This window comes from Tasmannia lanceolata, unplaced genomic scaffold, assembly GCF_043159265.1.
Source record: "Tasmannia lanceolata isolate RefF3 unplaced genomic scaffold, GAP_Taslan_0.1 ptg000015l, whole genome shotgun sequence".
Taxonomy (NCBI): Eukaryota; Viridiplantae; Streptophyta; class Magnoliopsida; order Canellales; family Winteraceae; genus Tasmannia; species Tasmannia lanceolata.
This window is the reverse complement of record NW_027518692.1, coordinates 19872365-19889515: the sequence shown is the minus strand read 5'-3', so window position 1 is coordinate 19889515 and position 17151 is coordinate 19872365. Positions and strand designations below refer to the sequence as shown.

The 17151-nt window shown below is 37.8% G+C and overlaps 1 protein-coding gene across 1 annotated transcript; it reads right to left on the bottom strand.

The window, feature by feature from the left end:
- Positions 1-1953: 1953 nt before the first annotated feature.
- On the bottom strand, positions 1954-14961 carry LOC143893109 (transmembrane 9 superfamily member 7-like). The gene is made up of 7 exons (XM_077398073.1): positions 14761-14961; positions 9680-9844; positions 9419-9528; positions 8265-8373; positions 8077-8189; positions 3563-3707; positions 1954-3399 (listed from the first exon to the last, which is right to left on the bottom strand). The coding sequence occupies exons 1-7, from the start codon at positions 14866-14868 to the stop codon at positions 2242-2244; spliced, it is 1908 nt and encodes a 635-aa protein (XP_077254188.1). The 5' UTR covers positions 14869-14961; the 3' UTR covers positions 1954-2241.
- Positions 14962-17151: the final 2190 nt, after the last annotated feature.

Genomic DNA, 17151 nt, shown 5'->3' with positions numbered 1-17151 from the left:
CAACAGTGCAGGATTCTGAGAATCAACGGAAGAAATTGAACTTCCGATTCTGAATAAACGATCCTTCTTCTTCTTCTTCGGAAAAAGGCAAGATTTTGCAAGAAATTGAGGAGGAGAGAACGGCCACGATCGTCTGGATCAGATATTCAATGGTGGAATCGCAGACATAGGGTAATTTGAAGCACATCAAAGAAAGGGCAGTGTCCAAAACCCTAACCCTAGAATAAGCCTCTTTGTTGAAATTTAGAGACTGGTTTAGGGAAGAAATGGCACGGCTGTAGGAACCTTCTTCTTCTTCTTCTTCAAATGCATTTGAAGTAGAATTGCGTCGAACGTGGAAGGCTAGTTTCGTAAATTGGTCGGCTATTTCAGGTAATTTGCTCATCATTCAAGAGAGAGGAGAGAGCTCTGCTTATGTTTGAAGAGTTGCGCGAGCAAGATTTCCCACCTTCTTAATGGGCGGGAAGTGATATATTCGGGCCTTTTTCTACTCAGGGCCACCCCTTCTAGTGTATTTATGGCCACTTCTTTGAAACTAAGAGGGGGTGGGGTCCGGCCTTTGGCTGATATTGATCGTTGATCCGTCTGATAGGGCTTTGGGTAGACCTCCAATGGCTAAAGATCACGCAAAGTGGTCAATCCTAACCTCGTAAGTGTTTTTTGTCATTTTATATCACCGTCAAAAACTATGGGCAAGGGTTTACATTAACAATGAAATAAGCATTGTTGAAGGGCGCGATGTTTTTTCGCCCCCCTCTTTTTAATGTGATTTGACGTCAAAAAGCGTCAAAGTCTGCCCACAATTCACGTTACAAGAGGGGCGCATTATCCTACATAGGGGGTGAAAAAATAATCCCCCATTCTCAAATAGAGAAATGAAACGCGAAATCTTTAAATATAAGTGGTATGTCTGGATGCACAAAAGCAAGATGGCTTACGTGTTTTGCTTGGCATTTGGATTCCATGTCAGCAAAATTTCTTGTTTAATTGCCAATATAGCATTGAAATCCCTGAGGAGATGCCTTCTAGTTAATCGTTTCTTAGTCTGCTTATATGCCACCCTTATCTCCCAACCCTATAAATCCAAGCCAAAAACTTGCATTAAAATCCCTGGGACGCACATCGTTAGTCGCACATAGCATCTTTTGAAGAACACTAATAGCATGCATTAGTCGTGAGCATAGTTAGCAAAACATGATTCGGCCCAAAAAAAAGATGGGATGGCAAAATTTCAAGTTTAATACGGTATTGATTTTAAAAAAAAAACCCCTGCAATCCAAACAGGTCTAAAGTCCCAAAAAGGGATATATAAAGTTTTAATATGGTACCAGAGCGAACATGCTCTTCCAAGAGGCACAGCCCTTGATATTTGATCCAACACCAGCACATTTTTTAAGATGCTGCTGTTGGATCAAATATCAAGGACGGCACCAGCACATTTTTTAAGATGCTGCTGTTGGATCAAATATCAAGGACGGCAAGGCAGCGTGCTCATCGTACCACTTGCATGAGCATGGCCGCTCGGGGCACCATATAATTTCTCTATTTATATATTCTTGGACCAAACAATGAAATAATGGGACAGAATGTCCCTCTAAATATCTTTTGTGATGGAAAATTTTCTCAGAATTTTTTTTTCTTTCCACAATTTAGAGAGAGATAATATGATTATGGTTAATTTAGAGGGATATTATCATAAATTGAAGGTCCGTCGGAATAAAAATTAAATCGAGTTGGTAGTCCCGTACAATTTGAGATGTGTGAAATGAAGCATTAGATTGAAAGGTGAGATCAATTTGGTTTTTGTGAAATGAAGCAGTAGATGCAAAGGTGAGATAAATTTTATCAGAGCTAACCAACCCATTTGCAACACAGAAACCTCAAATAGCTGTTCAAGATATTGACATGAAATAGCTGTAGGATTGCTCAAATAAGTATTTCCGAAGGTTTAACTAGACAGAAAAGCGAAATTGTTCTATTGAAAAATACCGTTCACAACAGCGCAGCGGCGTATATTAGAAGCAAACTAAAACAAAAGTTAAAATGAAGATGCAAACCATTTCGTACACTATTAGCTCTTCGACCAAGTTTTGAAGAAAAGAGCACAGCTCACCTTCCAGTCTCATATTATAAAGTTACCCTGTTGAAAATAAAGGTGATCCATTCTATACTCCTTTTCCTGTTATCATCCCATGCTCAGATCTGATATATGTTATTGAAACCCAGGTGCCAAGATTTCGATCAATCAATCTTCACAGAGGAGTAGATCTTATGAACGAACCAGAAGCACGCATAGAAGCCAATCGTCCCCGTCAACACAAAGAATGCATATGACATGATTGACATATACCCAAAGTAGAGGATGCCAGAAACTAACTTTGTTATCTCCAATTTGGTGAAGAAATAAAAGACGGCATATAGGAAGAGGTAGAGTGCAGAGGAGCCTGCGGTCAGATAAGCCCTCCACCACCAATGGTAGTCTTCACTGCATAGCTGAAAGTAACATAGCACAATTGTTATCTCAGCACAAGTTATGAGAAGGATAACAAAGACGATGAAGAGGAAGCCGAATATGTAGTAGAACTGGTTTAGCCATATGGAGGTCAAGATGAAGAAGAGCTCTATGAAGACTGCGCCAAATGGTAGTATGCCCCCAATGAAAATTGAAAAGATAGGTTGCATGTACCAAGCCTGTTCTGGGATTTGTCTTGGGATTTTGTTTGTTTTTACGGGGTCTTCAATGGCAGGTTTCTTGAATCCCAAGTAACTACCAACAAAAACCAAGGGTACTGATATGCCAAACCAGAGGAATACAAGTGCAAACATGGTTCCAAAGGGGACTGCGCCGGAAGATTTTTCCCCCCATATCAGTGCATTCAATACAAAGAAGATTGAGAAGACAATCGCAGGGAACATGAATGCAGTTTTCAAAGTGTTCTTCTTCCACTCTGTGCCTTTGAACATCTTATACAGACGTGCCGAGGAATACCCCGCGAATAAGCCCATGAAGACCCATAAGAGAACCATGGCAGTCATCAAACCCCCACGATTTGAAGGGGAGAGGAATCCCAGTAGGGCAAATATCATGGTGACCAGTGTCATTCCAGAAAACTGGACCCCAGTGCCAACATAAACACATAGCAAACTGGCATTAATGGGTGGCCTGAAAACATCCCCGTGGACAAGTTTCCACCCTGTTTCTTCCTGTGCTTCGTCCTGGGTCTCCAGTTGATTGTAGTTGGCTATATCTTTGTATAGTGTTCTCATCATGATCATAGCCACCATCCCCGAAAGAAATAGGACAATCATCAGGGAGTTGATAATGGAAAACCAGTGGATCTGGTCATCATTCATGAGGAGGTATGTGTCCCAACGAGAAGCCCACTTTAGTTCGCTAGCCTGCAAATATAGATCCAAGTAAGAAACTGAAAATTTTAGATTTTTCCCCTTTTTTCAGGTGAGTGGGTGGGTGTGGGTGTTGTTGGGGGCGGGGGGTGGGGGGGGGGGGGGGGGGGGGGGGGGGGTGGGTTGTTGGTAGTGATGCTCCTTGAGAAGTCAGTACCTTGAAGGTAACATCATACGTGAATATGACCTCTTTATCTGTGTCAACTTCTTGAGGAACAGTACTAGCTTGAATTATATTCTTCGTGCATGTTAACAACTGAGGGTTCTTCTCATCCCAAGGCTGCTTATATTCATGATTTATACTGTTCTCCAATAGCCAAATTGAGATCATGAATAAAAGAAGTTATTCATTTGAAAACATAGGGCAACTCTGCAGAATAAAAATGCAAATAGCACAGAATAACATTGGAAGAAAACAATATAGCACATGCAGTGCAACCAACATAGTCAAGACTAAAATCACTGATCACAAACAACTTCAGGTATAATGCAAGTAGAGTACTAGGAAACCACCAAAAGTAGGAAACTTGGTAAAGAAATGAACAATCACACAAATAATTGAGTAGATCTTTACAAACAATACTAGAGAGAGAGAAACGACAATATATTTCATCAAAACAAAGATCAAAGTTTAGGATAAAACCCAAAACCCAAAGGAAGAACTTGTAACTAATAATTAACCACTTGAAAAATACATCAAAACTATGCATATATTATTATATTATTAATTAACTCATAATTCAGTTGGGTGCGACCTCATTGTAATACAATGTGAAATGCATAGTGGCTCTCACCTTTACTAGATCTGAACCGACAATTTGAGAGGCCTCGCATTGGATCTCCTATGGCCCAAAAATCACAATAATCATGCAATCCTAACATCAAATATTGTGTATTTGTGTCCTTGGATGAACTGTTGCTTGTGTGTAGTGTTCAGCCATCCATTTTAATGACCAAAAATCAAGGTTTTAAATTTCGGTTTTGGCATGAATTTCGGTCCTAACCAAAACTGAAATTTGGTAGAAAGGCGTGAAATGTCGGTTTGGTCAAATTTCGGCCATTTCGGTTTCGGAACGTTTGAGTTTCGGTCAAAATTTAAAACCTTGCCAAAAAAAACACATTATTAAATGTTAGAATTGGATGATTTTAGGGCCATAGAATATTCAAAGCAATGCCCCTCAAGTGGGCAGGTCAGATCAATCAAGAGTAGAACCCACTGTGCCGTAACAGGCACGTCACATTGTATTACAACGATGTCGTTTCCCACTAAAGTATTCATCGATATATGTATATAATATAGATACGCTCAAAAGACCTTAAAACCTTAGGTAATCTTAACCATGAATAAATGAAAATTTTCACCTCTCCCAATCAACCTAAACTACTCAACTCAACTCAACTAAGCCTTTGTCCCAAACTAGTTTGGGTGGGCTAACGAATCCTTCAGAAAATTTTCATGAAGAAGGTGAAAGAATCTATCCGGCTCAAATTGACAAAGTCTAATCCTGACACTAGTTGGGTTCGTCTACATGGATCATTTTCTTCCATTCTCTCCTATCCAAGGTCCCATGTTCTCTGTTATGTTCCTAGCCATCAAGTCTTTCCTCACTGTTTCTACCTAAGTTGTTTTCGGTCTGCCCCTTCCTCTTTTTACTCCATCAACTTGGCACGAGTCACTTCTTCTCACTGGAGAATCCAAAGGCTTACGTTGGATATGCCCAAACCATCTTAAGCGGTGCTCTCTCATCTTCTCCTCAATTAGTACCACCCCCACCTTTTTAAGGATGTCTTCATTTTTAATTCTATCAAACCTTGTGTGCCCGCACATCCATCTAAGCATTCGCATCTCCGCTACACTCATCTTATGCACATGCTACTTCTTGGTAGCCCAACATTCTAAGCCGTACATCATGTGTGGCCTCACAGGTGTCTTATAAAACTTTCCCTTCAACTTGGGAGGTATTTTACGGTCACACAAAACTCATGAAGTATGCTTCCACTTCAACCACCTTACTTTTATTCTGTGGCTAACATCCTCTTCAATCTCTCCTTCCTTATGTAGGATTGAACCAAGATAGCGAAAGATATCCCTCTTAGGTACCTCATGTCCAGTCATAGTTACTACATCCTTACCCCACCTCCTTATATTACTGAAGTTGCACTCCATATACTCTATCTTAGTCCTACTCAGTCTAAAACCTTTGGATTCCAAAGTAGTTCTCCATAACTCTAACTTAGCATTAACTGCTGCTCTGGTTTCGTCAATTAATACTATGTCATCTGCAAATAACATACACCACGGCACCTTATCCTGGATAACCTCCCTACTAGATAACAACAATATTCAGGTTTTTCTTCGTAAGGCTCACCAAAAGCTATTAGAACATTATCCAAAACGTACACAAGTCACTAACAATCTCCATAAATCGTAATGACCCAGCTTGTATATGATGCTCTCATTCACCTCCGGCCTACATTTGGATCTCGGATGACCATCTTCTTCTCTCAAATCATCTTTGCTGAATTTTGGGCTTATTTCAAAACCTTTTAGCATCAATTCCCACTGATTCGAGAAAGCCCGCCCTCGAGCTTGCATCTTCAAGTACCAACATCTTATGATAGTCCAACTTCTAAATTTTTTTTTCTAGAAAACATGGGCCTTGATTGCAGATTTGTTCTTCTCCGCTTTGTGATAATCAACCATCTTCAAAAAAGACAGTCTAACAGGTAGATAGTGTGACAAGTAGTTCTTTAGAGATACTACTATCTTGCACAACAACTCACCTCCCTTCCATAGGATTTAGAACCTTGGTCTTCCAAGTTTGTAGCAGCACCTTGTAATCACTTTTTTCAATGTAGAAACAAAATTGAATCGTGTGCAAAGTGTGGACACTAGAGTTCCAAGGTTGAATTCCACATCACGAGTGTAAAAACCTGTGCTAACTAATCAACTTACCCTCCTAGACAAAGGTAAATGGTGTCGGCTAGTCATCTCCTACCTACAGAAAGTGATCATCATAGTTGCCAAAGGCACTGCAAGGAAACCATCCATCCACCTAAAGGGGGGTACAGCAGTAGGGCATAATAGGCCACATAGGTAGCCTAGGAAAAGGTGGACACTTAAGTTTCAAGGTGCTCGACCATGCAACCACAATCGCCAAGGTGGTTACCTGAACCTTAACCACCAACCTGTGACTAATGAAGCCAGGATATAATTTCTGGCATACGAACGCTTTACGCTTGCTGTAAGGAAATCAATCCCTGAAGTTTTTTGTTCCATTTTCTTCATTAAAACAGATCCAACTTGGCTGTTCACTGTTTCGCTTTCATCATCAAAACAGCCACAAGTTGGCCTCTTGCTGATTTGTTTTCAGTGTCATATTTCAGCACCTTGCTGATTTGTTTTCATTGTCAAATTCCAGCCCCTTGCAGTTTTGTTTTCGATTGTCAAAATGGCCCCAAACTGGCTGCTTGCTGTTCGTTCCCATCGTCAAACAGTATTGAATTGATCACCTATTCTTTTCTTCTTCACACAATACCAAAAGATCCATTGAGCAGGATTGTTGTTGTTCTATCCCAGTTCAAACATGTTTGCCATTTTTCCTTGTAAAAAACACATTGACCTGTAACCGGCCCTCCATTTCATACCAAAACACATTTCTGTTTCGGTAACAAAAACAAAAGATGAAACGGCAAAAATATCGAATAACCACTTTGCACTGGTATAACTCTCCTCTGGCACCATCTTGGGCAGCTGCAAGATTCTGGTCGATGTTGGTTTTGTTTGGCCGCCAAAGAAGGCTTTGCCATTCTCTTTAAAATTAGCCCATGAATTATATATATTTTCGTCATTTCGCTAGAACGGTTTAGGCTCAACGGGTTACCACATATCTTTTCCTCTTCCCTTAGACACCTCTTACCTTAGACAAGTGTCAAATTCACTAGAGATCATCATAAATAATAATAAGATAATAACCCAGTTTGGGAAGGAAATGAGTAAGGCAGACTACTTTGGGACCTAGTGAAGTGGGAGAAAGTGTGTTGGTCAAAAAGGTAGGGACACTTGGTCATGAGGAATAAATGTTTATAGGGAAAGTGGTTATTGAGGTTTGACAGTAAAAAAAACAAAGATTTGCAGAGGGTCATTATGAAAAAGTATGGGGAGGGATGGGGCAGGCAGGAATGTAGGCAAGCATAGAGGTTGAAGTCTAGGGCTTGAAGGTCCATATGTCAAATCAAAGATGAGTTAATCGGCATTGATAGTGGGAAGTTAACCATTGCAAAAATCAACGTAGGATACTAAAAAGGCTAACGAAAGTAAAGGTGAAGGGCATAAAAACACAAGCAATGTTGAACACATGAAGTGCAAAAGAGTAAGAGTCGATTATGAAGTTAATAATGGAGCAATTTGATGTAACTCTCTCTTCCCTCAAGCCACCTTAACTTTTTTAAAGTTTCTTTGTCTATATTTGCTGCAAATCCTGCTAATCTCTAATAGGTTACTAACATATAAGGTTAGGCACTTTTTTAGATTTGATCTATTTAATATTGTAGTAGACAAGTGGATGCGGTTAACAGAAAACCAATAATCTAACAAGACCATAAGAATATATCATAACCAAGAACACAGCAAATTGGAAAAAGGAACAAAATAGTCAAACAAAAGCAAACCTATGCGGGGTAACCTCAAAACCAACAATACGAGCAGCATCAGTCTCAGGATCTTTATGATACATTACTCTGAAGCTCAGGTGGTTATTAATAAAATATTTCTCGTCTTTGCTCTGCACAAAGCACACATGAAAATGCAATGAGATTACAAGTAGTAAAGCATTTAACAAGCATCTAGTTCAACTTACCCCAGTGTAAGTTCCTTTGAAACCAACACGAAAACCATGGTCGTATGTTGTCGACTGACTTCCATCTCTCCTCTGTCGAAGAACTGCAACGGGAAGGTTATCCAAAATCCTGTATAGTACATCAAGCATATGTAAGTGAAGTGAAAGGAATCACATACAACAAGCATTCATTTGGGGGAGAAAAAAAAAAAAAAGTGAAGTAATATTGATAAAAAAAGTTCTAGTTACAATTGTAGAACTTGTTAACTTACCAGCTTCTCCAAAAGCTTAAGCTGTTGGAGAAAGGCGTTATTTATCTTTTATACTTTAATACTCCCCCGCACGTGTGGCTCACTTGGCAAACACGTGGCACATGTGGTGCCACTTTGGGCCGACCATCGCATGTGGATTTTTGCTATACGGGAGGTTTGAACTTCAAACCTTTGGCTCTAATACCATGTTAACTTACCAAATTCTCCAAAAGCTTAAGCTGTTGGAGAAAGGCGTTATTTATCTTTTATACTTTAACAGAACTTAAACAATCAGCACATACATACAAACTGAATCTCATATTTAGAAGCATCGTAGCCAAATTGGGAAGCAAGTATGAGAAGCAATGCAAGGAAGCGGGAGTGGGAGGTCTAAAAAGGAGAAAATGTAGGAAGCAAAAAGCTCTAAGCAAAGTACAGAGGAAACATGAAGAAAGGGTAGTTGAAAGACAACATGAAGCATTAATAAGCCTCATTGAAGTGAACAATAAACATATGTCAAAGTGATAGGGTTAGAGTAGGTTAGGGAGGAGGGCTTAATGTAGGTTAAGATTACAGGGAGTGAAGAGGAATTCGTGGCAGATTAGAATTACAAGTAGTAGGTTTACAGGTTTTATTCATGTAGGTTTAATAAGTTTTTCTAAAATGATCCACATAAATTTTATTTGAAACTTAAGATGAGTTTTTAAAGTTGTAAATACACTAATTTGGCATTATAGGGAAAAACATTCTTTTTAGGAAAAAATATCACCTAAATAGGAAGCGTACTCTTAATTAAGAGGAAGCATGCTTCCCCTAAATTTGGAATGCGAGAATAATTTAACTTAGCTTCCCACACAACTAGGAAGCTTCAGGTAACTAGGCGTAGGAGTAATGAAGAGGTACAACAAACACTCAGTTACTTACATGTTAACCCGATATTCATCATCAATTTTCTCCTTAAAATTCTTTGCAGATTCGGAATCAAGCTTTAGCCGACAGGCCACCTTGCACGACTGTTCTTCTCTCATTTGAAACTGGGATAAATTTCATCAATTTAAAGCATGATAATAATGAGGCAAACAAAACAATAAAACCTCGCAATCGTAAGTACAAAACTTCAACTTTTTTTTTTATCATTATGAAAGCACAGCAACGGCTTATAGAATGAAAGGTATGAGGACTCACTATATAAATGGAGTTCTCTATGCGGTCGCCTCGAAGGACCTCTCCTAAATTCTCAGCACTGTTCATGATTTTTTCAGGCTTACAATAATTCAAGAAATAGTAATCATATGGAAGTTGTGTTTTTGTGGACGAGAGTTTGTTAACTTTCACTTGAAGTTCATCACCCTGGATGGAAAGGAAAACTTGCTGTGAGACCAAGAGCAATACTTAAAAGAAACAGCAGAAAGCCAAAATATAATGAAGTACTTCACTAAATTTCCCGGGTAAATGAGTATAAAAAGGTTAAGGGAGGAAGCATGGGTAGCAGTATTCAAGAAAAAAGTACATTTCTCAATTAAAAAAACAAGCCAATCAGCTTGCATGCGAATCATGGGAATACAACATTAAAGCATAATGCATGTAAAACAAAATGTTCATGTTCCAGTGTGATAACTGACAAGTTATGTGTGAAGAAACAACTACATGGACTGACCAAATAATCCAAGATAAACGTTTGTATAGTTATATCTTATTGCATTTCTTACAGGCACTTACCCTGCACATTTCATTTCGAGCTTTCCCTAAAATCCTATAACTGACAGCTTCCAACATAGAGTCAAGTCCAACCATTTTAGCCACGCTCCAACCCAACCCGAAACAGAATATACTGATTGTTTCAGTTATCAGGCAGAAAAAATCTAAGAAACATACATTTCTAGGCAACATTGAGAAATGGAACCAAGGATTAAAAAACTCATATTCAGGGTACAACTCAAGGGGAACCAGAACCTACATGTCTCAGGATATGCTCTGTTACACGCAAAGGATTCCGGAGTCATTTCCAAATCCTAACAAATATTTTAGAAAAATACTAAAAGTAGGAATAAAAAGAAAAAGTAGGTGTTAGATAAACATGAAAAGCATTCTATTTAACACAGTTTGACGTTGTTCTAGTTCTTGTTTTTTTTTTTTTGCAAGGTTTTGATGTTGTTCCAAGTATTATTATTCGTCAATTTGTTCTATACAACAATAATAAGTCAACTATTGAAGTACAATAATCAAAGTCACTGAAATACATTAACAAATTACACGTAATGACTGATTATGGTGAAATTAATGATGCATGAACTATTAAGTAGAAAGTAAAATAAGTGGATCTATAAAAATTACATACAATCAGATTGCCAAGCAATCATACATAACAAAAATACAAGATAAAGTTGCACTTGCACACGAAATATAAAATTAATTAATACAAAGTCAAAAGTTTCAAGGAAAATAATTACTTAGTATTATTTTAAAAATTGAAAGAAAAAATAAAAATAAAATAAAAGAGTAAAAGCAATGAAACAAATAAAAATATTAGTAATCTACCACTAATCAGCAACATGGAACAATCCATACATTTACCTTGATCCCAAGCAACAACTTTAGAGGAGTCCCCTTCCCACCCATATTTGTTTGTTCATCTGCAGTTGACAATATCACAGATCTTTGGACTGATATTGTCAACTGCAGATGAACAAACAAATATGGGGAGGATGGGGACTCCTCTAAAGTTGTTGCTTGCGATAAAGGTAAATGTTCGGTCCCTGAAGATTTATTAATATTATTTCAGACATCAGAGACTTATATTCAACCTACTTGATCTTGGTTTCTCATAATCCCCACGCTGCAAATGAGATGGCAGATGATCTACTTGGGAGTAGGGTTAATACTAATACATTGATTTGTTTCATAAAGTGGGAGTGGTTTCCACTTCTTTAATGTAATTTCTTCTTTCTTGTTCAAGCATTTTGTTTTTTTTCATTTTTTTTTTTGGAAATCACCGAATCTCTTGGCTTTGTATCCTTCCTTTCTTTCTCTTAATCCAACTCAACTCAACTAAGCCTTTGTCCCAAACTAGTTGGGGTCGGCTAATGAATCCTTCAGAAAAAACTTCATGAAGGTGAAAGGATCTACCCGGCTCAAATTGACTAAGTCTACTACTGACACTCGTTGGGTTTGTTTACATGTATCATTTTCTTCCACCCTATCTTATCCAAGGTCATGTTCTCTGTTATGTTCCTAGCCCTCAGGTCTTTCCTCACTATTTCTACCCAAGTTGTTTTCGGTCTGCCCCTACCACTTTTTACTCCATCAACATGGCACGAGTCACTACTTCTCACTGGAGCATCCAAAGGCCTACATTTGATATGCCCAAACCATCTTAAGCAGTGCTCTCTCATATTCTCCTCAATTGATGGCACCCCCACCTTTTTACGGATGTCTTTATTTAAATTACTTTATTTAAAAAATGACCAGCAAGAAGAAGAAAAAGGACACTGAACAACTCGCAAGGGGGACTAGTCACATGACTGAACAACACACCTAAATTATTTCCGTGAGCTAAAGACTGATCTACAGTACATAGTTCTATAATTTATTTTTATTCTTTTTAATGGCAACGGAATTTTCATTGATAAGAAGATAACCAAAAATAAAAACAAGGACCGATCAAGATTATCAGCCCAATCGAAAACCAAAAAAAACACGTCAGCGTATATGCTTAGCCACTACATAGTACATACAACCTACTAAGCATCATGGCACTAGAAACGCCAGAAGATGAAAAGGATGTCAAGGAATGGCATACCACTTTATTGGTTGACCAGGGTGTTATATCTTCATAGATATGGTGGCATTTGTTCTTCCATAAAATAGTTGTAAGAGTACATCATGCAGGATGGAGGAGAAATCATGTTGACCATGAAATGGTGAACCGCTACACCATGCACTTGGCTCTTATTATCTTGTACTGTGTTTCCAATTATCCAGAATTAAGTTAAAATAATAAGCTTTTATCCCCTCAATTAAAATTAAAATTTTGGGGAAGGTGTGGGCTTGGGAATGCGCATCTATCCTGATTCCTTCACATTGCTAGAAAGATTTTGATTTCAAGATCTGCCAAGGATATCATTCACTGATATATCATAGGATTGAATTCAGCCAACTTGCCATAGTAAGATGCAATGCTCCTAAAAATGGGTTTAATGATCCAGCAATGTACCAGCAATCTTCAGAAGCAATCAAACCACCTCCAAAGCCCCAAGGATCTCTTTCTCTTTATCCAAAGACTCTTGGCTAGGACTGACAGGAATATTTCTTCATTCTGGGATTGGATAAGAAATTAATAGCTATGCCACATTCCACCACAAAGGCGTACACTGAGGTCTTCAATAAGCAACTGTCCCAGATTGCTCGAAAACCAAAACTAAGCTCATTGGGATGGACTTCACTATTTAGCAGCTTGTGAAGCTCCCCTCCCCAAGTTCTAAGTGAAGGCAATCAGGAACACATGGCTCTTTAGATCCAAATGCCATAATCTTAAGGTTGGGTTCAGGCGTGACCACTGAAGGATGCCCTTTGAGCACCTGAGCAAAAAAAGGCACGACGGATGGAACAGGTGTCTCCATGGGGTGAAGGGTTTACATCCAATTAAGGCACAACACTCAGTACCATGCACACCCCAGAGATGGCATATTATAGTAGTATGATGGAGGCATGGAGCAAAAAGAAAAAAAGAAAAAGATGCTAAGACAAACAATCTCTAGGAGACACTCCCCAATTTCATATCTCTCAAGCTTACATTATTTTCCAATATCCCCAGATACTGCAGAATCATGTCTTCATTTGTTGTTTGCTAGACCAAAAACCAAACCACAAGATTCAATATCACAACATAGGTGTTGTTTAAGGCACTTCAGCCCTCTTCGGCCATTTTGTTCGTTGTAGGCATATTTTGCCTTATGCCAGCTGTACAAATAAACTCAACTTTTAAAACAATATGCCAATAGCATGTAAAGTAATTACCCACTAATCATGCCTGAACCTAGAACCAGAAGCAGAGGTGGAGAGGGGATGGGAGAACAAACTACAAGTTAGTTTTCAACAGGTTGGGGATTGGGAGGGGACTAGGAAACGCATGTTACTGGCATAACCCGGCTCCTAAGGCTCGGCATAACCTTTTCTCTTTTCTGGAAAATAGAAAATGAAATGAAGTGGCAAAGGAGAACAACAACAAATACAGAAGTAGCGGTGCTTTCCAATAGTCAACTCCAAACTTGATACCCCTATTTAGGTAAAGGAATGCCAGCCAGCCTCATCATTGGCTTCTCTAGAGATGTGCAAAAAAGGGAACATATGAAATGTGATTAACTATAAAAATCTCATAGAACATAGGCTATTCCTCCACACCCAAGCAAGCGAACCAGAAAGGTTCCCATCTATTACAACCTTACCAGAGAAACTGCTAGGAAAAACCCAAAGACAAGTGAGAAGAGTTCAAGAAATACAAGAAATTCATTAATCTCTAAGGCCCTGATTGGATTGCAGGAATTTTTAGGAAAAGTTTGGAAAGGAAAAATCTCTGTAAATTTTCTTACTTTTTTTTAACACTTAACAAAAGATAAGTTGAACCAAACCTATTCAATTTTTCTTTAGAAGAACCTTCAATTTATGATAATATCTCTCTAAATTAACTATAACTAACATCATTAACTTCTAAATCTTAGAAATAGAAAAATTTTCAATCAGAATTTTTTTCTTGCCATCCAAACAGGCCCTAAATCAATTAAGTACCAAATAAGCAAACTAAAAAGTTCAAATCTTGTCTAGAAAAAAGCGCATAAAATCACATTATACCAAGCTATAAGCATCCTTCCCTGCATCATTTAATTTAAAATCCGATCAAGTCATAAGCTCTATAAATAACCATACCAAAAATCAACTGAATCTAACCTAATTTTTCATTTACACAGAAAATTTCAAACCCTAACGAGTCTCAATTCATAAAACGCGATCTACAAAAGTACAAATCGCACGAAAGATGGACCAAATCAATAAAAAAAGGAATCTATTCTCCATTCGAGAGAATAAATTCAGAAATCAACATTCGGCATTCAGATCCAACAAGAGAAAGAGAAAGAAAGCATCGAAAACCAGATCCGAAAACCCTAGATCTATGAAATCCATTTTAATCAGGATTCATGAATAGAGAGAAATTAAAAAATAAAGGACAGAGAATAGGACAAAAGGAAGGGGGCGAAAGAGGAACAACGTACCCTTTGAAAATCACGAGGAGCAACGCCAGGAAGGTAAAAGGGAAGGGCGGTGGGAAGGAGAAAGAGGGTGAAGAAGAGAGTGGAGGCGATCCGAGTTGCTCTACCCATTTCGGATCGGTCAAGACTCAGAGAGAGAGAGAGAGAAATGAGGTTGAAGTTTTTTTTTATTATTATTTGAATAGAAGGAGATTAAAGTGGTTATGATAGAGTTTGGAATCCGGTCATTTTCTTGGGTTGGTATTTGTTACTACTATACTAGTGAGGTTTTATATGTTGTGGACTTGTGGGCACTTGAAGTTCCTTATCAGTAAAATCTTATTTTGATATTTGCACAAACCCAGCTGTTTTTTCTTCTTTAATCGGCTCTGGAGAGCTTTTTAGGGCACAAACCCAACTTATCTTTTCTTTATTAATTGATTATCTTCTGAGAGTTTTTTGGGAACTGGAATAAAGTTTGATAGATCTTTAAATACTAGAAGACAAGTGATGAGTTAGTGAAAATATCAGCACATGGTTGTGCTAGAAATGTAAACCATAGACCCTATGCAACTTTACCACTTAATAAGAACCCAACCCAAATCTATTCCCTAATTAAATAAGCCAATATAATATAGATAACTACTAAAAATATTGCCATCAAAAGCCAATTTAGATATCTTGTCCACGGACTCTTTGGGGTCCCTCTATAAAAGATTGTAATATGTTTTTTTCTTAATATATCTGGTAGGGGTCTGCCTAACCCCAGCTTGCCCATAAATAAATAAAAAAGCCAATTTAGATATCACTAAATCCTAAGTGGGACCTAACTATCTGGGTACGTATCAAATTGCTTGCAATTCTCAACAAATCCGGAGCTTCCATCAATAAAAAAAATTTCTCCAAGGTCTCTATGCATAATCTCGAACCATCATTTTCATCGTGTATAGATAGAAATTTATACTATCATTTCCGATTTTTGAACCAACTGGCACATTCATTCTTCAATCCTTTGATCAAAGCATCTAATGCTAGATTTTGATAAATTTGGACGACATATAAGGTAATTGCATTTCTCTTATCCCATATGTACAGTCGATTTCACTACCCATTGAGTAATTATAGGGGAATTGGAGCCCTTAATTGTGATTTTGAAAAATCCATTAGGATAATTGCATTTCTCTGATTCCATCTGTATTGTTGATTTCACTACCCATTGGGTGCGTTTGGATTGCTGGAATCAGGCAATGGAATCGACATTGATTCCAAGTCACGTGATTGCAATGTTTGGCTCAAAAAATGAATGGAATAAAAGGTATGGAATTGACACTGGGATAGAAGAAAAACGAAAACAATGCCGGAATGAAATTTTTTATTAGAATTAAAATTTTAATTTTAATTTTTTTCTCATTCTATTTAAGAGAGAATCAGAATATGAAGTCCTACCACATCCATGTAATCTTTCCTTTGGGATAAGATCACAACGTGCAACGGTCCTGTCTAGAATTTTACAACAATTTCTTTAATTAAGTCACTGGAAGTCCTTCCTGCATCCAAGTAATCTTTCCTTTGGATAAGATTACAACGTGCAACGATCCTGTCCAAAACTACATCACAATGGCAAACGTTGGAAATCATAACAGCTTTCGAAAATGTCAACACCTTTGGGCTGAAGAGATCTTCAAGGCCGTTAGGATTTCTTCGATTGCATGTGCCATCTTGAATTGAGCCACGTAGGGCTTTCCTTTGGGCCAACCACTACCCGCTATAGTTCAAAACGCAATTTTCTAACACGATTTGGAAAGTTCTTTAGTCTCAAATTGAAACATATACTTGTGTAAACAAATAATGGGCGTCAATAACCTTAGTACACAAACATGCATATGTGACAATATCAGAAACTATATATGTGAGTGTAAGACAAACTGCCAAGGTACCTTTATCATTATGAGTGTACACATATGATAAACAAAACCAGAGAGTTCCAATATCAAAAGAGATGCTTAGAGATCATACAGACGCATATACAAATGATGGCTGTCATTATCAAAACAAAACCCAAACTTATAATCAAGAATGAATTTGTATAGCTGTGATAAAAATAAACAGTAAATAAATATGTTGCATCTATATAGAAAGACACAAAGTCTGGGTGTAGGTATCAAAATTAGTTCCTAGAGCTTATCAAAGTACCCACGAGCTGTCAATCATAATTACTAAATTCACCTTATTATTATTATCATTTTGTAAAGGAAAATAAAATAAAATGGTTCTTAATGCATTTGTAGTGTGGGTGCTAATATTGATAGCAATACTCTAATATATTAGTAAATTGATCAAGGGAGTGGTGTTATCAAAAGAGCATGTCCTTTCTAAAATAATTTTCCACGTTTTGCACATGGGTGCAATTATCAT